This window comes from Amblyomma mixtum, chromosome 2, assembly GCF_055824585.1.
Source record: "Amblyomma mixtum isolate Tamu chromosome 2, ASM5582458v1, whole genome shotgun sequence".
In the NCBI taxonomy this organism is placed as follows: domain Eukaryota; kingdom Metazoa; phylum Arthropoda; class Arachnida; order Ixodida; family Ixodidae; genus Amblyomma; species Amblyomma mixtum.
In genome coordinates, this window is record NC_143013.1 from 73,817,296 (window position 1) to 73,841,383 (window position 24,088).

The following is a 24,088-nucleotide window of genomic DNA, read 5'->3' on the forward strand; positions in this document are numbered from 1 at the left end:
CGGCGTGGTTCAGGTGTCCACCGAAATATGAGAAAGATACTGCTCTATTTCCTTTCCTCAAAAACCATTTTCGAGTCCCCAGGAATAGCTCGCGCTCAAGCGCGTGCACCAGCCGCCAGATGAGGCAGCTCAACCAGCTTTGGCGTCATTGGCATCGGCGCATTAGTAGTAGTGAAAACATTTATTTATTTTTTTTTCAAAGGAAGAGTTAGGGAGTATGGAGATGGGGATAGATAGATGTGGAGCTTCAGTGGTCGGTCTTCCCTAGTCCAGGATCCCGTTGGCCTCCGCCCGCTGCCTTGGCCCTCGTCACCAGCATAAGCTGTGTGCTCGGGTCGGAGTCAGCCAGGAGGGCCTCCCACTGCTCTAGACTAGGGCTATTTACCTTTGGTAGTAAAGGGTTTTTTTCGCAGCCCCAGGTGGCGTGGTACATTGTGGCGTAGCCCCCACACCACACGCACTCTTTCGCTTATCTGTTCGGCCACATTTTGTGATACATGGCTCTGCTTGGGTAGGTGCCTGTTTGTAGTCGTCTGAGCGTGGTGGCCTGCTCTCTGTCGAGGATATCCGCCGGAGCCGAGTACTTCTTGCGCACTCCCAACAACGCCTTCATTACCTCCCTGTAAGATTCTGGCGTGCTGAAGGGTTCGACCGGCAAACCCGCCCTCCGGTTCGTGAACCCTCGGACAACGGTGTCTGCCATGAGATTTCCCTTGTGGGGACGCCTTCGTCCCCTGCGTTCGCCTTCCCTCAACGCACCCCACTGTTGTTAGCTGCCCCCCCGAAAAGCACTCCTCTCGGTTCGGTTACTGTAACTAACAAGGGAGGGCGCTCGCGCTCGCGTCGCAAAACGCACGGATGGCGTTTTGCTGCGCGCTCGCGGGGAGCGACGGGGTCTCTTCTCCCTGGGACAGGGAAGCATGCGGACGTTTCCGCGCGCCGGTCCGCTCTTCGCCGCGGGCGTCTTGTGGTTGGAACTTGCTCCCGCCACCCCGTCCCGTCGGGCCTCGGATCTTCCCTTTGCCCTACCGTGGGCGAACGTTCGCTCGTAGCCGTGCTGGTGAGTCGGACATCCTCGATTCCTCAGTGTATTTTGTTGCTAGCTGGCGTTATTGTTGTTATAGCAATAAATGCCTTGTTTGTGTCAGCCAGTGTGTCGTTCCTTTGTTCCCTCAGAGCAAGGCCCGCCGTGGTCGGCGTGCGCTCAGTAGCGTACGCGACCACGGGGTGGGGTCCGCGCGGTTTTGAACTGTGTCAGCCGCGCTTAAACGGGGAGAACGGATTTATCCCCCCCATTTTAACCCCACATCTGGCAGCCCAACGTGGGGCCTGCTCTTGGAACATTGGACGACAGTCTGTTCGGTTCGAGGAACGCTATTTGTCCGGACTTGACAAGTGCTAGGCCTAGAGTGAATTTTGATCGCTAGGACCTGCGGCATGCTTTCTTGAGTGCGAGGTGTATTGCGCTGCAGCATGTTTGAACTTTTCGACATGCTCAGCATGTTTTTTTTGTGAAGTTTTCTTCCTGGAGTTTCTTCAAGAACCACTTGGTCCGCATCGAGGGAGCGCGAGGCCTAGCGCCCGCGGAGTTGCCGAGCCCGAAGCGAGTGAGTACGGAAGCCGCGTGGGTGGTCCGAGTTTTCTGTATATATTTTCTCGCTGTCTCTTTTTCGACTCTGGGAGTCGCGGCTCCGGGAGCCGGGTGGCCTGGGCCACGGGTGCCGTTACGAGCTCGCTGGTATTGCAGCTCGGCACCGGGCGTTCCGACACCGTCCGATACGGTGGGCGCCGATCACTCAGCAGCTGCTTCGTGCAGTGAGCGGGGAGGACCACCCCACAACGCTGATGTCTCCTCGCGGCTGCGCGCACGAAACCCGTTTCGGGTCTTTCTTTTGTTGGGGGTCGTCGACCTTCACTGTGGCAGTGAGGCCTAAGGCTATTCATAGCTGCCTGCACCTTGTCAAAAGTGACACGGTCGACCACCGGACCGTGGTGTTGAGAGGGGGCGCACATTGCTGGCCGCCCGTTTTTTTTTTTTTGAAACCTCGCATGAACCGAGCATTCTCGTTCAACTCAAGAAAGGGCTTTGTTCACTCGAACTTTGCGTTGCACAGCCGCCCGACACGTTGCTCCCGCCACCCCGTCCCGTCGGGCCTCGGATCTTCCCTTTGCCCTACCGTGGGCGAACGTTCGCTCGTAGCCGTGCTGGTGAGTCGGACATCCTCGATTCCTCAGTGTATTTTGTTGCTAGCTGGCGTTATTGTTGTTATAGCAATAAATGCCTTGTTTGTGTCAGCCAGTGTGTCGTTCCTTTGTTCCCTCAGAGCAAGGCCCGCCGTGGTCGGCGTGCGCTCAGTAGCGTACGCGACCACGGGGTGGGGTCCGCGCGGTTTTGAACTGTGTCAGCCGCGCTTAAACGGGGAGAACGGATTTATCCCCCCCATTTTAACCCCACACCCTCAACCCCAGTGTCAGGGACCCAAATGATGGTGTGTTGAATGTTTGTATTGTTTGATCCATGTCTGTATTGTTTTTGTTCGAAGAGGATACTCGTGGCTTTTCGGCCGATCCTTCCATCTCTGTATGCCCTTGCTGCAGCCTGAGAATCCGTCGCTATCCAGTAACTCAGTCCCTGCCGATTGGTTTCAGTCAGGGCTAGAGCTATGGCGATCTCTTCCGCTGCTTGTGTTGTCCTTGTGCGCACTGTTGCACCAGTAACTATATTCCCATTGGCGTTCAGTACTGCTACCGCCCTAGCGTTTTCCTTCGTTCTGTACTTGGACGCGTCAACATACAGAACCATCTGTTTCTTCTTTAGGAACCTGTCCAACTCCAATGATCTCGCCGCCCGTCTTCCTTCGTGGTTCTTCGGGTCCATGTTTCTGGGCACTGGTTTAACCAAGAAAGTGCTCCTAATTTGGCTGTCAATGTCTGTCTTGTCTTCGCCCTCGTCTTCTGCCGGGTATCCTAGCTTGACCAGTAGTGCGCGGCCAGCGGCTGTTCTTTTAAGTCTTTCCATTTGAAATCTGAGCATGGTTTCGCTGTGCTCCTCATAGGTGCCGTACACCCCCATGTTCATCAGCTTCTCTGTCGAGGCGCAGGTCATGACGCCTAAAGCTTGCTTATACGCCCTTCTGATGCATGTTTCCATTTTGTTCTTTTCCCCTTTGTTAGGTTGTAGGTACGGAAGCGCGTACGTCATCCTCGGTATGATGAGCGCAGAAGTGATCCGTAACGCATCTCGCTCCTTCACCCCTTTTCTCTTGTTCGTAATCCGGCTTAACATCCTGCATATCTGTTTTGTGGAGTGTTCCAAGAGCTGGATGGTATGGTCCCGTTTGCCTTTCTCCTGCAGCCACATTCCCAAGATGCGAAGCTTATTTGTCCTCCTTACGGGTTGTCCATCTATCTCTAATTCTATCGTTCCCCTGTCCTCTTTATTTTTGTGAAGTCTAATAAATTCTGATTTTTCTGGGGAGCACTGCATCCCGCTAAATAAAGCAAATTGACCGATCTCATCCGCCGCTCTTTGCAGTATTTCTTGCTTGTTTCCCGTCGATCCTTTTGTCGTCCACACTGTGATGTCGTCCGCATAAATTGAATGTTCTACACCTTTGATGTTTTTCAGTCTCCTAGTTAATCCAATCATTGCTATGTTAAAGAGCAAAGGTGAGATGATGGATCCTTGTGGCGTCCCTCTGTTTGGCGTCGTCTTCTTTTCTGACCTAATGTTGTTGATGCCGATCGTTGCTGTTCTGTTAGACAGGAAGGCCTTTACGTATGCGAAGATCCTCTCCCCACAGTTTTTTGCCGAGAGTTCTGTGAGAATGGCATTGTGGCCGATGTTGTCGAAGGCCCCCTTGAGGTCTACGGCCAAGATTACGCCTTCTCGAGTGCCCGATATTTGTTTTAGTACCGTGTCTCTTAACTGGAGCATCACGTCTTGCGTGGAGAGCCCCGTTCTGAACCCGAACATGGTATCCGGAAACAGACCGTTGTCTTCCATGTAAATGCTCAGTATAGTCTTGACCACTTTCTCGTATAGTTTACCGAGGCATGAAGTTAGTGAAATGGGCCTAAGGTTCTCTAAACTGGGTGTTTTCCCTGGTTTAGGTATCACGATAATCTCAGCGTGTTTCCACTCCGCCGGGACCGTGCCCCTTTCCCAGTGTTCATTGATTAGTTCAGTCAGGCTTTCGATTTGGTCATCACTGAGGTTTCTGATCATTGTATTTGTTATTTGATCTTTTCCCGGTGTTGTGTTCCTTGTAAATGACCTGGCAGCCGCGTATACCTCGTAGTCTTTTATCGGTTCATCCAGCTTCGAGTTACTTGTCCCTGAATATACCATGGTGCGGGGTAGCAATTGCGTGCTTCCGACGTACCTGGACCAAAGAAAATCTGTAATCTGGGCGTCCGTTCCCTGAAAACTGTGCGTGATACGTTCTATCCTTTTGCTGTTTTCTCTTTTCGATTTTGTCGGGTCTATGAGGTGCCTGAGCAGCGCCCATGTTTTAGCGCTACCCAAGTTGCCGTTTAGTTCATTGCAAATTTGGTGCCAATTATCTCTAAGTAAGTTTGCAGTGTGGTCTTCTATCTCCTTATTGATTTGAGCTATTCTGAGTCTCAATTTCCTGTTATGTTTTTGTTTCTTCCATCTTTTCGTCAGTCCCCTACGAGCCTCCCAAAGATGTAGCAATCGTTTATCCGCACGTGAAAATTCATCGGTGACCTCTAGCTCCGTAGTATTGTCTCTGTGGACCTCCCGTAGTCGTTTGGTCCACTTTTCGATGTCCGTTATCGCAGTTCTTCCGGCTTCATTCTCCAACTGTTCACGGAATTTTTTCCAATCTGTGATTTTTGTCTTTCTCTGGATTGTGCTGAACCTTGTAAGTTTAATTTGCGTTTGAATTACGTAGTGGTCACTTCCGAACTGCTCCCCGGTGTTAGACCATTCGTAGTCTAGGATATTTCCTATGATGGTCAAATCAGGGCTAGTGTCTCTTGAAACGCTGTTTCCGACCCTAATAGGGTATCTGCTATCGGTAACGATTTCCAGCCCGTGCGTGTCCACTCCATCTAGGATGGTTTTTCCTTTCTTTGTATTCATCTTGTAGCCCCACTCTTTGTGCGGAGCATTGAAATCTCCTACAATCACAAGGTGGTTTTGTTTTACCGGGCCGATCACCGCTCTAATGATTTCTCTGAAGTCATGTCTCTTCTTGCGCGGTGGTGAATATATGTTAAGTACGAATAGGCTCTTCTCCCCGCGCTTCTTAGGTATTACCTCTATTAAAAGGTGTTCTATATCTTCTTCTGGTGTCGTGTGCTTGTGCGTAGTGACCCCTTTCTGACATAAAATGGCCACTTTTTTAAATCTTTTATCTACTATGGTGTCGTAGCCGACTATCTTCGGCGAAGTGTTAGTTTTCTTGCAGCGCTATTACAGTGGGAGGGTGTTTATGCTGCATTACATGTATGTTGAAATCGGTTTTTTTTTTCGAAATCTTCTACAGTTCCATTGCCATATTGTAAATTTTTCTTCTGCGTTAGCCATGACGTGACACTACTGCTGCGCCGCGAAGATCTTCGCGCTTTCGTTTAGGTCGACCTGTTCCGGTGCTCTCTTGTTTTGTCTCCTGAACAGTTCTGCCAATCTCTGATCGGTCGCGTTCAGTCTGCTCATGATTTGTTCCAGCGTCGTCAAGACTGTTTTCTGTTGCTCCTGTATTTGGTGTAGTGGTATAGTAGCATCTATTTCTTCCCTTACTTGCGGTTGTACGGCTGCTGGCCCCTGCGTGCTTGTTTTCGTCGTGGGCGATTGTACTCCGTGTACTTTTCCTCGGTTTGTATCATTTTCTTCTCTTTGTTGTCGCTGTTCTATAAACGAGAGCCTCCTTTTTAGTCGTTCATTTTCCTCTCTAAGTTCCCTGTTTGTTTTTTCTAGAGCTTCGAATCTAGCCTGTATCGAATAGTCTAGAGCAGTGGGATAGACTGGAGACTCGCGCCTAGACTGACTCACCTTCTTGGACTGCTTGATCTTCTGTTTAGATGCGGAAGCGCCATGAGCGTTCCCTCGAACCCAGGCGTTGTCGCCACCGTGGTCGGTGGTTCTCGCGTCTGCTAACCCCGGAAAGTCTCCCTCTTTGAAGAACGGCGTTCGGCTTCTGCTGCCGCCGCGCCATCTTCGTCAATGCAGTGCAGATATTTTGCATTTGCACTACTTTCCTTAAGATAGTACAGTTAAAAACGTATGGAGATCAGTGAAACACAATTGAGTGCGCAGCTCCAATGAACAACTTGACAAATACAACCCGAATATCTGGAAACAATCTAAACACCCCACTGACGCATCTTTCTGTGTTTCATATGACATTGTATACTGGAGAAGGAATTGGTCTTAATTAGAGTGTATAGCACTGTACCACATCAAAATGATTAGGCACCATTCCGTAACATTTGTGTGTGCCGGGCGATAGTCGCCGTTCTGTACCTTGTTGTGTCGAGTGACAATAGTCGCCGTCCTGTATCATTGAGTATCGGGAGGAGGAGGAGGAGGAAAACTTTTATTCCTATTTACAGTGAGAGGTCGATGGGGCGAGCCGGAAGGGCCCGCCCCTTACAAACACTAGGAGGGATCCCTAGTCCGGGATCCCTGTAGCTTCCGCAGCGGCCCGGGCTCTAGCTGCCAATGCCTGTTGGGCATGGAGTTCGGAGCAGCCGCGCAGGGCAGCTTCCCAGTCCTCTCGAGTGGGGTGGAGGTGGGGTGGGTAGGCAGGATTGGAAGGGCATGCCCACACCATGTGGTAGGTGTCCGAAAACTCCTCACAGTGTGGGCACGCGCCCGAGAAAGAAGAATTGAAGTGCTTAAGTACTGCTGGGCACAGTACAGTATTGGTATAGAGGCGGAGAAGCCAGCGCTCCTCCACCCTGGTGAGGCCTTTACAGGGAGGGGGATAGAGTCCATGAAAATTTTGATAAAGAGAGGTGATCTCTTTAAAGGTGATGGCCGGATTGAAATTGAATTCCGGATCAGACTGCGGATGAGGCGACGCCCGGTGAGTAAGCGCGCGGGCGGCAGCGTCGGCTGCCTCGTTCCCCTCAAGACCCGCATGAGCCGGAGCCCACACGATGGTACGATGGGTCGGAAACCCTGTGTATTCGCATGCGTGGAGAATTTTGAAAGCACGGTCTGGAATATACCCTTGCTCAATATTGCGGCAGGCGCCCCTGGAGTCCGTAATAATGACTCGGGACTCTGGATCTGCGGCGGCCAGTGCAATGGCGATCTCTTCCGCAAATGTAATGTTTGGAAAGACATCAGTCGCCGAACAGTAACTTCGTCCAATCGAGGAACGGTTGTCCTTTTTCGGACAACGGTTCAATAAATTGGTTTTTTTAAGCATGAAATGCTTTTAGCCCCCGTTGTCGGCAGTGTGGTGACGTCACGCCGAGACCGAGAGCCATCATCCGGGCACTGAAATCCACTCATCCGGGCATTGAAATCCACTAATCCGGGCACTGAAACGAGAACATCCGGGCACCGTATGAGACTTGAGATTTAACGAGACTCTGTAAGCCCTCCTACGCGACCGGCATGCAAGCGCCGGTTGGTCTCCAAAGGAGTCACAAAAAATAACTGCTGCCAGTGCCTTCTCAATGTTTATCAAGATATCAGTCGCTGTGCGTTTGATAATGCATGGAATTATAATTTCCGATTTGTAATAACGCGTGCAAAAAGCACATAAATGCCACGATACACTTCGTTGTCATACGTGATCTCTTAGGGGCTTCGCGCATCGAAGCAAAGCCGCGCAGGCGCACAGGGGCCCGGGGGATAAGCGCTGCGTTCAAAGGGCAAGGCATCGCGCCGAACGGGTGGTGGCGTTCCTCCCTTCCATTACGGTGCGGTTCGGGTGTCCACCGAGATGGCAGAGAATTACTGCGCCATTTCCTTTCCTCAAAAAACCTTGCGTTCAAATGGCAAGGCATCGCGCTGAACGGGTGGTGGCGTTCCTCCCTTCCTGTACGGTGCGGTTCGGGTGTCCACCGAGAGGACATTAGGCCCGTAAACATTTCATGCTTACTCTACTCTCGGTTACGGGAGAGGAAGAGATTTTTTTGAGGAAAGGAAATGGCGCTGTAGCTGTCTCACATATATCGGCGGACACCTGAACCGCGCCGTAAGAGAGGAAGGAAGGTAGGAGTGAAAGAAGGAAGAGAGAAAGAGGTGCCGCCGTGGAGGTCTCCGGAATAATTTCGACCACCTGGGATCTTTAATAAAATTCTCTTAAAACATGCAAGCGATTGACATGAATTTACTACTGCAAAATCATCATCATCATCATTTAGTTACCCTTAAGGGCCCCAGGGGGCATTACATAAGGGGGGGGGGGGGGGGGTCAACAGTAATCATGTCACAAAGAACAAAGTTGGAACATAAACTTAGACACATGTAGATACAACTGTAAACACTTCAAAAGAAAAACAAGCAAGTAAGTAGGTAAACAAAAGAAAAAGAAAGGAAGAAAGAAAAGAAAAAGAAAAAAAGAAAAAGGGACTTCAAAAGGAATTATTTGGGGAATAAATCAATTAACATCTGTTTAAATTTTAGGGAAATAACTTCATTCACAACACTGTCTGGAAGGACATTCCACTCGGCTATGGCAGCTGGCAAGAACGAGGAATTGAACGCATTGGTTGAACCATGAATGCGTTGAATACTACGGCAATTAAACAAACGTCGCGATGATCTTAAAGGGGGCATAATTAGGCTCTCACGCAGTTGGGGAAAATTACAATAAAGTTTATGAAATAGACAGAGTCTTGCTATCTTACGACGGGATGCCAAGGAAGGTAAACCAACGGAGGATTTGATATTAGTAACACTCGACCAAGAATCATAATTTGATGTTATAAACCGAGCAGCTCGATTTTGAATGGCCTCTAACTTATGTGTTAAATACTCTTGATGAGGATTCCAAATGCTCGATGCATATTCAAGTTTAGTGCGGATGAAAGTTTCGTATGCGATTAGTCTAACCTTAGGGGGAGAAAATGTGAGCGATCGTCTGATGAATCCTAGTGATTTAGAAACGCTAGCAGCAAGGGACGTAATGTGCTTCGACCAGTTAAGATCACTTGTTATTTCTATGCCGAGGTATCTGTAGGATTCAACTTCAGATAGCGCGGTTCTGTTTAGCGTGTATGAAAAGTGCAGGTTAGATCGTTTACGGGACACGTGCATAAACTTGCATTTAGTTTCGTTCAGTTTCATGAGCCAGGTCGAGCACCAACTTTGTATCAAGTTCAGGTCGTCCTGTAGCAATGACTGGTCGTGCGTAGTGCTAACACGGCGGTAAAGAACGCAATCATCTGCGAACAAACGGATTGATGATGAAATGCCAACAGGAAGGTCATTGATAAAGACAAGAAACAGGAGCGGCCCCAGAAATGAGCCCTGAGGCACTCCAGAGGTGACTTTAGTGACGGTAGAAGGATGGTTGTCGATGACGGGGTATTGCGAACGATTAGTTAGGAAACTGCGAATCCATGATAATATCAGCGGGTGCAGTGAAAGGGAGGAAAGTTTAGCCAAGAGGCGCTGGTGAGGAACTCGGTCGAAAGCTTTCGAAAAATCGAGGTAGATAATATCTGTTTGAAACAAGGAGTCAGGGTTTAGGTGGAGGTCAGACGTAAATTCGAAAAGTTGAGTTTCACATGAGTAGCCAGAACGGAATCCGTGTTGGTTTGGAAAGAAATAAGAATTTCTATCGAGGTGATAAGCTACTTGGGAGTAAATAATATGTTCGAGTAGTTTACACGCAGTGCATGTTAGCGAGATGGGACGATAATTTGATGGATCAGAGCGGTTTCCTGCCTTAAAGCAAGGCACGACTCGGCTAATCTTCCACTCAGACGGGATTTGGCCACTAGAAATAGATTGCGTAAAAATGATTTGCAGGAAATGGCTGGATATTACTTTGGTATCTTTAAGAATTTTCGCAGAAATGTTGTCGGGCCCAGGAGCACTTGATACCTTTAAATCTTCAATAAGTTTACATATTCCTTCGACTGAGATACTAACAGGTGGCATTTCAGATACATTTAGGCTCTGTTCAGCTATCAACGCTTTCGACAGTGTCGAAGCGTCTTCGTTATCTGGCAACACTGCTACCAAGGCCCAAATCAATTGCAGTCCTGAAGTTGAGTACAGGAAGTATTTAGAGAGAATTTAGCCTATTACTGTTTGTTGCTTTGCTTTGGGAAGGCGGCCACTAATGCTCCACTACCGAGAGAGATATGTGAGACAATCACTGCTTCATTTACTTTCCTCAAAAATCAATTCTCCCCTGTCTGTCGAGCGCGCAACGTGATGAAGCGACAGCAGCTGTGGTGGACTCCTCTTTATCCGCCCTCCTCACACTATACCTCTCCCTCCAGACACCTCCCCAGAAGCTGCAGAGGAAGCCGCCATTGCACTTGCTATCACCCGCACGGAAGCCCTGTACATTTTAAAGGATTCTTAAACTGCGATTCTAAATTTTGCTCGAGGCCGAGTCCATGTCCCTGCTTTTGGCATACTGGACTCGCCCGATGCACCCCCGCCCCGCCAAGTGGAGCTGATATGGGTGCCCGCGCACTCCGGGAATCCCGGAAACGAGGCCGCCAACCTTTTAGACCGAGGTTCTTTAAACCGGGCTCAGGTGGCCTCGGATCGGGGATTCACGAAGGAGCGCATGCACTCATTCAGCGAGCTGACGCAGGCCTACAGAGCCTCACGCCAGCTCTACCCCCCCGCCCCACCCCTCCTTAGATAACAAACAAGCAACGCTTTGGCACAGACTACAGACACACTCTCTTCCCTCACCCCTTACCCTAGCCCACTATCATCCCTCCTTCCCCACTCCGGCATGCGCCCTATGCCCAGAACCCTTCGCCTCTTCCCTCCACATCATTTCCCTTTGCCCGGCGGACCCTCCCCCGCGGAACCTAGAGAACCTCGAGACCTGGGAGGACTGGGAGACCCTGCTGCGCTCGGAGGACCCGGCCGTGCAGACCATCGCCACCGGCCGGGCTGCCAGTGTTATGTACCTTAGGAACATAAACACTTGAGTGCAGTGGGGTCGTGCGGGGACCCTGGGGCGTGCCCCGAATTCCTTGTACAATAAAGTTTTCTCTCTCTCTCTCTCGAATGCCAGTGGCTAGTTTCACAAAGAAAAATTGACGCCACGGTCCCGTCAGAAGTGATGGCGGTGGTGGTGGTGGTGAACAACTTTAATATTCAAAGAGAGTTTGAGGGTCAAAAAAAAAAACCCTGCTGCATGGTCAGTATCCTTAGTCCGGGACACCGCACGACGAGGCCCCGTCTCGCGCCCGCTTTACTAGAGCCCTTTGAGACTTCAGTGTGGAGCAGTTGAGGAGGGCAGTCTCCCATGCCTCTCGGGTGGAGGTGGGGGAAGAGGGAAGGTGAGGATTCTTAGTACATGCCCACACCATGTGAAAGATATCGCAGATCTCTCCACAGTGCGGGCAGCGCCCATCTGTGTTCGGATCGAAGTGTTTTGCTATGGCAGGACAGAGAAGAGTTCCTGTCTGCAGGCGCCGCAGAGTTCGCTCCTCCGCCTTACTCAGCCCTTTGGCAGGTGCCGGGTGGAGACGGTGGCTGTCGCAATAATGAATTAGGATTTCGCGGAACCGCAGAAGCGGTTTATGAGCTTCTGAGCCAGGAGAGCTAGGATGAGGAGCCCGGTGTGTGAGCGTTCGGGCGGCCGCATCGGCGGCCTCATTGCCTCGTAGACCCTGGTGGCCAGGAGCCCAGATCACTTTTGTGCGAGTTGGATCGGCGGGAGCGCGTCTTATAATTTGGGAGGCAAGAGGTGATATTTCGCCTGCAAGATAATGTTCACAGGCCCGGCGAGAGTCTGTGATAACCGTTCTCGATTTTGGATCGGCGGCAGCGAGAGCTATTGCGACTTCCTCCGCTCGTGTTGAATTTGGGGCCCGAAAAGATAGCCCATCGACATTCATTCCCCGATGGACTACGGCAGCCGTGAAGAATCCCGCGGGCGACGGCCCTGTGATGTCCACGTAGTAGACGCCCTCTTTATATCCATATTGCCTCTCAAGCGTGCAAACCCGCGCTTGTCGTCTGCCTTCATGTGAAGCTATGTCCACGTTACGCGGGAGCGGAGCGACCCAGAGCATGTTGCGCCACAGCACCGGGATGTTCTCCGTCCCCTCTGGTATGCATGTGTGTTGGATGTGTAAGCGGTTTAGCAGGCGGCGCCCAGGAACCGTCTGCGATAGCCGCGTATATTGGTTCACGAGGTGGGCCTCCCGCAACTCCTGGTAGGAGTTTACCACTCCCAACGCCTTCAGTTTGGCGTTGGAGGTAGCCACCGGGAGGTCCAGTGCTCGCTTTGTTGCCTTCCTGATGATGGCGTCAATGCGCTACCATCAGAAAGGCAGCAAAGCGAGCACTGGACCTCCCAGTGGCTGCGGGCAGTCGGAAACGCCCCGTGTAGCGCAAACATCGTGAGGTCTTTGCGGAGCTACAGATAGTCACGAAAAGAGCAACTGTAAGCAAACGAGTTTTCTCGTACTCCTTGTGTTTCTCGTAAATTCGCGCTCTGAACCGGGGTGCTGGTGCCAAGGCCCTACGTGGCCTGGACACATGCGTGTAATATGAGGGTCGCGCGGAGGCCCTGAGACCTTGAAGGGTACAAACTTACTTGCAAAATAAAGTTTTCCATCCATCATTGAAAAGCGCGCGCGCAATATGCAGATGACGCAATTACGCCGGCTACGCCTGACCTCCACGCCTATTTAATGTAATGCTTTTCGCGAAGTGCCACCGCGGTGGCTCAGTGGTTATGGTGCTCGACTGCTGATCTGAAAGACGCGGATTCGATCCCGGCCGCGGCGGCCTAATTTCGATGGAGGCGAAATTCTAGAGGCCCGTGTACTGTGCGATGTCAGTGCACGTTAAAGAACCCCAGGTGGTCGAAATTTCCGGAGCCCTCCACTACGGCGTCCCTCATAGCCTTAGTCGCTTTGGGACGCTAAACCCCATAAACCAACCAACCTTTTCGCGAAGATTACGTCATCTCCAAGGCTCAGGCGATGGCTGCTGAGGGTCAGGAGGTTGGCTTTCCGAAACGTGTCCGCAAAACGTGTCGGCTGCAGTTGCGGGGAACTATAAAGAGATATCGTCTAAAATGTGGTTATAATGGGAGGGGGGGGGGGGGGGGGGGGTTAAGGATGCCGGGAAAAAAATTTGGTTCTAATCAGATCATAGTTAATTAATTACAGCCAAAAAAAGCGACCAAAAGTGGGCCTGATTGCGGCGAGAGTGGCGCGAAATCAGAATCGCCGGAAGTGTCGTACCACGTGTCGCCCCCCCGTGACCTACCACGTGATTGGCCCAAGTGACCGGAAAGGTGGGCGGAGCCAACGCGCGGCTCGAAATCTGAATGTCCGAAATGAACACCGAGCTGGAACGATGGTGGCTTTGGAGTTAATTGAAATCTAATCAATAATAACAAGAAACGCCAGTAGTAAATGAAGATGAATTAAGGTGCACTAGAGTGAATTAAGGTGAATTAGTTACAAATTAAGGTGGATTAATATTGGTATAATGTGACTTAATGTTATCTTTGGATGAATTAAAGGTGAATTAGAGTAAATCAATTGTGAATTTGAATTAAACCAATCGATTTCGAATATAATGAATTAAGTGTGAATCAAATGGGTTAATTGTGAATTAATTTGCCAAAATTGTGAATTGAGTGTAAATGAAATGAAGTAATTGCCCCGCCCCGGTGGCTCAGTGGTTACGCCGCTCGGCTGCTGACCCGAAAGACGCGGGTTGGATCACGGCCGCGGCGGCCGAATTTCAGTGAAGGCGAAATTCTCTACAGGCTCGTGTACTGTGCGATGTCAGGGCACGTTAAAGATCCAGAGGTGGTTGAAATTTCCGGAGCTTTCACTATGGCGTCCCTCATAGCCTCAGTTGCTTTGGGATGTTAAACCTCATAAACCAACCAACCAAAGTTCACTTCATGACTCACGTACTTTACCTATACTGACCTTTGACGTGATATCCATCGCTCGGCGTTTGACACCGAAGCAGGTGAGAGATGAAATTCGATTACAACTTATTTAGCTGCCGTAGAGGAATACAACGAGACGGTTCATGTAATGTGTTATTTATCATTACAACGAAGAAAGCATGCAACCGAAAATTTGGTGTCAATGCTCATTTAATAAATTATGGTCAACAGAGGCTGAAATCATCAACGGTTTGGAACGGCCGACAGATGCTGATGTTGGGAGGGGGGGGGGGGGGGGGGTGTCCGAGGAAAATGCCCCCCCCCCCCCCCCCCCCCCCTCTCAACAAGAAATTTCACATAGGCAAACAGACCTGAAACTATTTATTCGAAGAAAAAAGCGCAGTATATGGATATATGGTTCAAATGAGACGCCCCTCCCATCTTATAAACCCACGAGCAGGCACTGAGAGAGGAATTTTTTTCAGGAGGGGCCCAAGGTAATTTCTTCTAGCCGGCGTGGGGGGTGAGCTGGCTGACCACTGCTGAGAAAACGGGAGAGGGTGGGGGGGGTGGCTGACCCATAAGCCCACCCATGATCAACCGTCAAGAGCCACTCATTCTTCCTTCTGAATAACGACCGTGCCTTCATATTCTTGACCGAGGTAATAGTGCACTGAAAGGTGTGCGAGCACCCCCTTAAAAAACTCCTGAGGTAGCGCACAGCCACGAAACATTCCTATCATTCCAAGCGGAGCCCACAAACCCGTCACTTGAGCGTCTGCTAGATGGCTTTCCCACATATTGACTCTACTGGCAAAGAAGCCAGCTTCGGCGGGGCTACCTGCAGTGAGTCCAATATTGTGGCAAATAAAATTACACGCTGTTAGGCCGTGTTATAATGAAATAGTTTTTGACCGAAAAATGACTATAAAGAAGGAATCGTGACTATGTATGAAAACGCTTTGGAAAAATTGCTTGTCTCCGACACCTCGTACTTATAAAGTAAAATTTTATGACAAATGAATGTGAACTAGCCTCTGTTTCCTTCCCGAAACAATAACTATCAGTTTCCCGCTTCGTTATACGCCTCTAATCGGTGTGAAAAACTGCTCGACCGTAACTAGGATGCTTTTCACTATCAAAAGTCATTCGAATTTCATTTCACGCGTTCCACCCCAGAGTTCAGAGCAGGGATCGGCCTCGCTTCGCCCGTTTCAAGTACAGTTTGACTGCCGCATTGTTCAAGGCCATCCGGCCGCTTAACTAAACGATGGATCCACCGCGGAGGCTAGGGCGATAGGCTGCAGAGTCTGAGAACGCGTAATTGACTTTCGGCAGTGTTTCGATGGAGGCGCAATGCAAAACGCACCCCGTGTGCTATGCTATGTCAGAGCGCAATTTAAATAACCTTGAGTGGTAGAAATTAACCCGCAGCACTGCTATACAGCGCCTTTCTCTCTTCCTTCTTTCACTCCCTCTGGCTTCTTTCTCACAGAGCGGTTGAAGTGTCCACAGAGGAGTGAGACAACTTTTGTGCCTTCCCTTACCTCAAAAGCAATTTATTTTCATTAACTAAAACGGCCGTAATTCAGCAACTTCGGACCCCATCCCAAATTCGTTATAAATGCTTTCGGGTGCACTTGTTTCTCCACACGTGGTAGCCGTTATAACTGAACAGATACAATGGGAGCAGCAAGACATGTTCTCGCCAGAGATGCTTCTTTCGGACTCGCGGCTATGTCACAGCATCACACGCATGAGTGGAAGCGAGAAATGGCCTTCGTGTGTTTTCATTTAAAAGCTAAGTATGTAACAAAGAAATAAACACGAAATTTTTAGCAAGAGCTGAATTATTTCACCTCGATTACATTTTGTACAGTAGCAGTAGTAGTGGTTCTAATAACACATGATAAATGGAAGGAAAATATTTTTGCTACCCCCGGCATATGCCATCGCTGCTGGAAGCACCTGAGCTGGGGCAGCGGAAATAAAGGTTAGCAGGCAGTGTGTAGAAGTGAAATGAAGGAGTGAGCGAAATTGTTTTTCCACCGCATAGCTTGAAAAAGAAATTTTGCGCCAACGCTGCCTCAGTGCTCGACTTAAGAGCGATAGCTGCGGGAGCTTCAAGTATCAGCGATGTGTTCAGCAAACGTGGAAAAGACCAAACACCCTTATGACACAAGCAGAGCCATGTACCTGAAGAATTTTGCACTAATGTTGCGATTTACAGCATCCTTCGCTACACCTGGTATATTTCCTACCAGCCGTCGCGGTGGCTCAATGGTTATGGTGCTCGAACCCTGAAACTCCGGCTCAATAGCCGAGCGCCTAACCACTGAGCCACCGCGGCCCCATTTAGCCCCACGTTTAGTCCCATTCCCACTTTCAGTCACCATTATCAGAGTGTTCCATTTTTTCATCATTTAAATAACCAAATCTGCATTCCTTCTTTTTAAAAAAAAACGTTCTGAGTACCTCTCAGTCGCCGTCTCTCTTGGCCAATCCCCTGCAGTGGGTACGCGCCATTATCTTCTTCTAGACAACTACAGCGAGTGCTGAAACCAGGACAACGGCTTCTTTAGCAAAAGTAATTTCAGAAAAATATGATTTATGGGAGCCTAACGTTCCAAAGCGAGAGGGCTCCGGAAATTTCGACTACCACCAGGGGTTCTTAAACGTGCACTGACATGGCACAGTACACGGGCCTCCGAAATTTAAAAAATAAAATTGGTTTTTGAGGAAAGGAAATGGCGCAGAGAGAGAGAGAGAGAGTGGGTGTGTGCGTGCGTGCGTGTGCGCGCGCGTGCGTGCGTGCGTGCGTGCGTGCGCGCGCGCGCGTGGCGTGTGTGCGTGCATGTGTGTGTGTGTGTCTACTAGGTGCCCATCTCTACTAGTTAAAAAGTTTATTAAAAATTTGTTAACCAGCCTACTACTTATTAAGACGACTCGCCAGTTTTCTGGTGTCCGCCAAAACTAGAAATCCTATGCCGCGAAAGCCATATTTCTACCCCAAAAAGCCTGTTTTTTTAAATTTTTGAAAGTATTCGCTGAAACACCCGGAAAACTGCCTTCGGGGCACGCCAATGGCCCAGCTGTTTCACAGCGATGGATGTTTCTACAACGTCCGAGAGACGAAGTCCGGTGTCCACAGCAGCTGCAAACCACTTCTGATGTGCGAGCAGCCTGCAGGGCGACCAAGAGGTAAGCACATAAGCCTCGCAATATGTATGTCACTGCTTCGGGGTAGGGGGGGCCAAGTGCCAATTACTATTACGTGAGCACCCTGTGCCGTCGAGTGGAGCGCGCGGCCGGAGGACTCCGCTAAATGCCTGGGATCTGTCAGTGCACGTTAGAGACGTTAAAGAGGCACTGCTCCAAGAGTGGTATGAAGACTTTCAGGGACATATGAATGTAGACAATGACCAATTTAGTATACAGGGCATAAACCCATTAAGCTATCGCGGCATACCCTTAAGGCGGACCCGTCCAATTTTTCATCACAATATCACAGCCACTACTATGATACTTTAAGGGAATGTGTTTTCGAGTGCACAAACTTATCTTGCCATTTCTGAAGTCTCAACTTCAAAACCCCCGAACTCAACTTTTATGATAGGTATTATAATTTCGCCCTTATTGCACTCCCTGATGTTAAGACAAACCAATGACGTGCATTTCAGCAAGTTTCCTGCTGCAAAATTTCTTTGAAATTCTCGGCAAAAAACTTGCATGACACAAGTCCACAAGGACTTGTTTCATATATCTAGGGTCAGCACACAAAAGTACATGTTCCCTGAAGATTTTAGCATTGCGACTTCATAAATTTTTTGAGACCAACCCACCCCTTTAAAGTGAAATTAAAGGGCAATACCACGTCCTGTGTTGCTGAGACGTTAGTTCCGCAACATTTTCATCTGTCTTTTTTTTTATCGAGAACAGGGCTGCAATAAGCTAGGAAACTGCACAAGCCTGGTCACATGGATTCTTTGCCAGCCACATTAGGTTCATCACTGTCACGTGCAACTCTCCCTTGATAGGGCGCGAAGCATCATTGAAACAGCAGCGCGGCGAGCGATTAGTTCAGATATGAAAATGCGAAGCATAATGCGCTTCGAATGCCCACCCCCCAACCCCCCCCCCCCCCCCCCCGCCAGCCTGCATGAAGCTGTCTTGCACAGCAACTACACAAATGCCAGGTAAAAGCTCTGTGTTCGTTCACTCTCTTTCCAAACAGTAAGGACGGCATAAATATTGCAGTAAAGGCTCATGTGGCAAAAGCGGTTTTGTTTTAGGGGCGCTGAACTAATCCACTTATCGTCACCTGCTCTGATGTACAGCCTTTGTCAAAAGTTTGGAGCCCAGAGGGTTCGCTTCTGAAGCACACTGTCCGGTTCGTAATGCATCTCCAGCGCTCCAAATTTGCTGAAGGTAAGAATACTTCTGGTCCTGCCTCCTCCAATGGGTAGGACTACCACGAATGCTACAGGAGTCCCACTGCGAGGCTTAGAAGCGAACCCCCTGGGCTCTAAACTTTTGACAAAGACTGTACACTATTGAAGCTGTGTGTGACCCACAATTATGAAACAAGTGACATATGGTTGTATATCATCAATGAGTAGCTGAACATATCGAATGTTGTGTATTACTGCCATAAAAATGAGTATTTGATAGAATAAAAGTAAACACAATAAACAAGTAACAAATTTAATGCAACAATATGCTGCCAAATTTGGCAGTGCACAAAACATTACATCTAACAATATTATATCACAGACAAAAAGAAGTGCCCAGTCCTCCTGCTTCTTACAAGCACCTACTTTTTGTGCGGGCTTGCCTTTTCAGCTTCCCTTGTGTACTATTAAACATCCCCATATTTTAAGAAAGATTATTTAAATTAAACCAGGAAACACAGACCACCCAGCAAAAGATAAATCGCACTTTACGATGCTATATAACAGATAAAAGAATGTTCTTTTTTTTATCTAGTATCTTTGACGTGTCTTATGTACTGCTCGACACACACACACAAAAAAAAAACATTCTGAATATAACCCAAACGAAAAAAAAAAATTCCACGAACACAGTCCTGCCTTTGAAGCACCTTATGCACTATTTGACATCCCTGCCATCACAGTAAAACATTCTGAACCAGAAAAAAAAAGAAATAATCATCTTGTGGATGTAGTCCTGCCTTTGAAACGTCATGTACTCCTGAGGATCGCTCCTATGGTAAAAAAAAAAAAAAGGTTCTGAACTACAACCTTAAGAAGAATGTAAAAACTGGGTCTACAGAAGATTAAAAGCACCTTCTAACACAATATCACAGATAAAAGACCCCCCTCCCTTCCCATTTCTTTTTTTCTTTTTTTCACACATTTTCTTGCGGGGCCGGTTCTGCTGTCGAAGCTCCTTGCTTGTCGTTCGTGTCCTTTTTCAGGACTTCTCGGGTTCCTTCCCACTTCGCAAAGAACTTTTCCTTTTTTGACAGTAAAGCTGAAAATGAAAAGAGCCGTCCATAAGTTTCACAAAACGAGCCTTTAAACACAACTGTGTATATAAACACTGACCATTTATGGTGTGGCAACTTGTAGGTGTTTTGTGGCACTGTCACACATTCTTTAGTGTCACTGTACAGCCGTGACTGAGAGTTTAGACACACACACAACTCATTTATCGATTTTTTTGGACATTACTCACACTCACAAAAGCATAACGATTGACAACACCAAGTTAACATTTTTGTTAAGCGATGCAGCCTCAGTAACTTGAGCCCTGAGAGAATCAGAAATATGTCCAAATAAAGAAAGAAAAAAATTGCTCAAAGGAAAGCATTTATAAAAGTGGCAATGCAGACATTTCACACTGGTTTGCACAGAGTGACCGCAATGCTCATGCGTGCTAGCATTACTGCCACACATTCTGCACTGCACAGTTGTGGCAAGGCCAAGGGTGAAGAAAAGCAGTGGAGCTCTTAGATGCAAGGAATGAACACAGGGGACAGAATGTTTCGCAGTTACAACATTGTCGTCGAGATACCAACAAGACACTTAGTACTCCATCTCTTAACTATATGAGCCACAAAGTAAGTGAGAAAAAAATATGTGCAGAGGTTACTGAATGGAGGACACCGATTGGCTATGCTGTAGTCGGGGGAGGGAAAGATAGCGGCTAAAGGGGAAGATTAGAGAGACAGTTGAAGCAAGTCAATGACGGACATGAGCAGTGCACAGTTCTCTAACCACCTCCTGCAGGAGGGCGACATCCTCGAAAGACACAGAGCAGTGCAAAGAAAGTCACAGCGGGCTATCTCTAAGGCCCAAATTCGAGGCAAGCATCAAGGACACTTAAGTGCACAGCACAGCAATTGTCCTTCCGTGCATTTAACATGGGGAATGCGCAATATACCATCAGCGTCAAATGAAACACGACCAAAACAACTGAAACGCGACCACAAACAAGAACAAACATTAGTGGCTGGACAGGAAATGCCAGCGTGGCCTCAATTACTAACACTTCCAAAGAGTGGTCTCTGTACCTTCAATGCGAAAATCAACCGCTCCAGTATTCTCTTGTTAGTGTTTCATTTGACGCTGTTTCCGTCACAGACACGGGCAGTGCAGCCAGCCATCCTGATGAAGAGTAAATGCAACCCTGATCCACAGACAACACAGAGAGGCTGCTTCATGCTGTTGTAGGCCAGGCAGAAGATGGGAACGTCAGTGCGAATGGGCAAATTCATCTGAGTTCCATGAAACCAGCAAGAGTTTACACACACAAGCGTGCAAAGCCTGCCCAATTTTCAAAATCAGGATGGATGCACATAAGCTGTTGTTGTGGGCAGATTGGATAGCTTGATTTGCACAGCAGTTTCCTGTGATGCTGCACTGGCCCAGAAGACATTGCTACAGTATCTCATATCTTATTTTTTGGCAATGGCAACATTAGCTCTAAAGTTGCCACGCCACTATGCATCGATCACCGGTGCGGTGATTGACGGATTCAAAGCACGAATTCAGTGTTACTGCGGCTGCTGAGGAGTTGTTGCACCATCAAATGGGTTGTTTAGACACTGTACTTTAGTTTCTTGCATACTCTGTAAATTACCCGCAAGACTGCAATTTCTGGCACGCCCTTGAAGTTGAGGTTCTGGCGTAGTGCGCTTGCAGACAACGTCAACTGTAGGAATGGCACATGCTTGAAAAATTCCCGCTTCACATGATTCTGCAACTTCTGTGTCAGATTTTTTCACTGCATCAGGCAGCAGTAACCCTGACTGTAGATCAAACTGACTGCACATCACTATAAACACAATCACCCATAACAGTCAACAGTCAACTCCTCCTGCACATAGACAACAGCACGGTGGCCTCATCCACAAACTCGGCTTTTGACTGCTGCATTTTTCAGCACTTTGTTGACGAATGAATGAGGTGGGACAAAGCCCAGATGCAAATTCCAGCCCGTCAAGTGGGAACTAAGCTTCACCCACTGCTTGAAGGGCCCAAAATGGAAACGTGAACTTGATGGAAAAAGATCAAAGTTCAGAACTCCCAACATGCTCAGGGGCAAGCACTCCGTCGGCGTTGGCTTTCATAATTTCGCTATTACTGGAAACCAACCTTGAAGCTAGCGGTGCCTTACTGTGCACTCATCAGCAAGCCAAATTAGACGAGAGGCATTACTGCACCAGTTAGTTTAGGCACGGTGATGAAGAAGTCAAAACTACGAAGCATTTTGTCGTGGATAACATTAAGAGACAAGGAAGAGAGCAAGTGGGTCAGGGAACAAATGCGGGTTAATGACATCACAGTCGAAATCAAGAGGAAGAAATGGGCTTGGGCACTGCATGTAATGCGAAAGCAAGATAACCGATCATCCTAAGAGTAACAGGCTGGATTATAAGAGAAGGAAAGTGTAGCAGGGGGCAACAGAAAGTTATTTGGGTGGATGAGATTAAGAGTCCGTGGCTGGCACAGCACAGGATTAATTGGAGAGACATGAGAGAGCACCCCCCCCCCCCCCACCCCGGCTCCCCGCCCACTTTTTCCTGCGGTTTTCAGTGGCACCAGTAGGAACAGTCTCCAAAGCATGCATCGAGCATGTTAAGTGCTACTCATACAAGGCTAAAAAACAGCTAGTTCGATACTTCCTTGAGCGCGAAGTGCATAGTTGACAGTCAAAAAGAACAAGCCTTCCAAAAAACCTCACAGAACAGCCGAATGCTACTGGGTAGAGCTGTATAGCAAACAAAATTGTAATCACATCGTAGCATCCCCAATACTTTGATTGTCTCGCCTTTATTTATGGTGCTACGCTTTGGTTTCAATTGTAAGTCAACCCACCCTCACTTCGAATTTTCAAATTAAAAAAAAAAAAGGTTTGGTTTGGTTTGGTTTTATGGGGTTTAACGTCCCAAAGCGACTTCAGGCTATGAGAGACGACGTAGTGAAGGGCTCCGGAAATTTTAACCACCTGAAGTTCTTTAACATGCACTGACATCGCACAGTACACGGGCCCCTAGAATTTCTCCTCCAAAGAAATTCAACCACCGCGGCTGGGATCGAACCCGCGTCTTTTGGGTCAGCAGCCGAGCACCATAACCACTGAGCCACCGCGGCAAAAAAAAAAAAAAAAAGTCGGCGACTTACACTACTCGAGTAAGTACGGTATGCTAACTCAGCTGTAATCTTTTCTGACTTGGATTTCCTCATTCCGTGCACAATCTCAGTTTCTGTGCTGAATGAGAGCAACACCTCCCTGATAAGAGAGCTAACTGGTAAAGCATCAAGTAATCACGCTACAGCTACAACAAAGATGAGGCACAAAACTGGGACACAAACCGAACAATGTATACATGTCTGTTCCTGGAGATCGTTGATATGGTACTATAATGACCATCATAAAAGTCACTGGTGTCGACATTATTGTCACGGCAAATTTGCTGGAAGCATGGCACTTAGCATTCGTTCAAGCGTTTAAGGGACAGTGCTGGCACAAAGCTCGCCAACAGAAGAATAGAAGAGGCCATGCCAATGTTGGAAGCAAAAGTCATCTCCAATGGTGAAGGCTACGGCTTTCACAGCAAGAGCCGGTTGGTGCAGTTCTAAGTCGCGGTGTTAAAAGGTGAAATATTCTCTTCCAGTGTCTCCGATTCAAACTCGTCACATTGATGGGGACACCACAAGCCATAGACATGCTGCATTTCCACATCTAGTTGTGCTTTTTCTCCTTCCTTGTGCAGCAGATGTGTAGGCAGCGATGCAGAAGTTACCATAATAAGCAGGCCCATGGTCATTTTTTTTTGTTATACGCAAAAAAAAAAATCACATGATGGAACCATAGTGTGCTCATAGAGACGACCAATGGTGGCAGTACAAAACTTCCATCTTTCGAGGTCCCCTAGCTTCTAAGAGCTCCGTTAACCGGTCAAAACAACATTCGTGTCCTTCAGAAACGCTAACCCATGAATCTAGGGCAGCTGCAACTTGTCTTCAGTGTCTCTTAAAGGGACACTGAGGAGAAATTGAAGTTGGCTTGTATCGACAAAATACCAGCTCCTGATTACAAAAACGCCACTCGTACTGACAACAAAGCTCTTGTAACGCAGAAAAGAGCAAGAACCAAAATACAGGTATCGTCGCCACAGGCCAAACTCGCAAGTACAAGCGCGATGACGTCATAGGACAAAACAGTGTTGCTAGAACCAATGGTTCTACTAACACTGGGACACGAGAAGCCACGAATCACCGAGGCACAGCCAATGCATGCGCAAATCTCCTTGACGTCGCCAGGTGGCGCCACGTACCCGGCAGCTACACGCACGCCTGCAGCACCGGGACCAATCAGCGCCTGCTGACCGGCAGTAGGCGGGCTCCTGGTATTCCGCTAGCAGTAACAAGGTACGCAGTATGCTAAAGGCGTCTATTTGCGAGAACTTCGCTGACGACTTCGAGAACGGGATCCATCGTAACGCTGGCAAAATGCCGGTGCAAACGTAAATGAAGCGAAAGTAGCGACGGCCGCAATAGCCGATA

At 48.5% G+C, this 24,088-nt stretch overlaps 1 protein-coding gene, 1 long non-coding RNA gene and 1 pseudogene across 4 annotated transcripts in view; 1 reads left to right on the plus strand and 2 right to left on the minus strand.

Annotated features, from left to right (window-relative positions):
• The window catches only part of LOC149359745 (uncharacterized), a 49,624-nt pseudogene extending 46,022 nt beyond the window's left edge, over positions 1 to 3,602 (minus strand).
• The window catches only part of LOC149359747 (uncharacterized), a 36,706-nt gene continuing 13,533 nt past the window's right edge, over positions 916 to 24,088 (plus strand). Inside the window, exons 1-2 of the long non-coding RNA XR_016288799.1 lie at positions 916 to 2,208; positions 23,846 to 23,953. This is a non-coding gene — a long non-coding RNA (uncharacterized LOC149359747). The remainder of the gene's footprint in view (positions 2,209 to 23,845; positions 23,954 to 24,088) is intronic.
• Positions 18,743 to 24,088, minus strand: part of LOC149359748 (uncharacterized) — a 45,197-nt gene continuing 39,851 nt past the window's right edge. For all 3 annotated transcript variants that reach the window (XM_089571876.1, XM_089571877.1, XM_089571875.1), the window contains one exon: positions 18,743 to 19,547. In XM_089571876.1, coding sequence (XP_089428002.1) covers positions 19,423 to 19,547 — 125 coding nt within the window. In that variant the 3' untranslated portion in view covers positions 18,743 to 19,422. The remainder of the gene's footprint in view (positions 19,548 to 24,088) is intronic.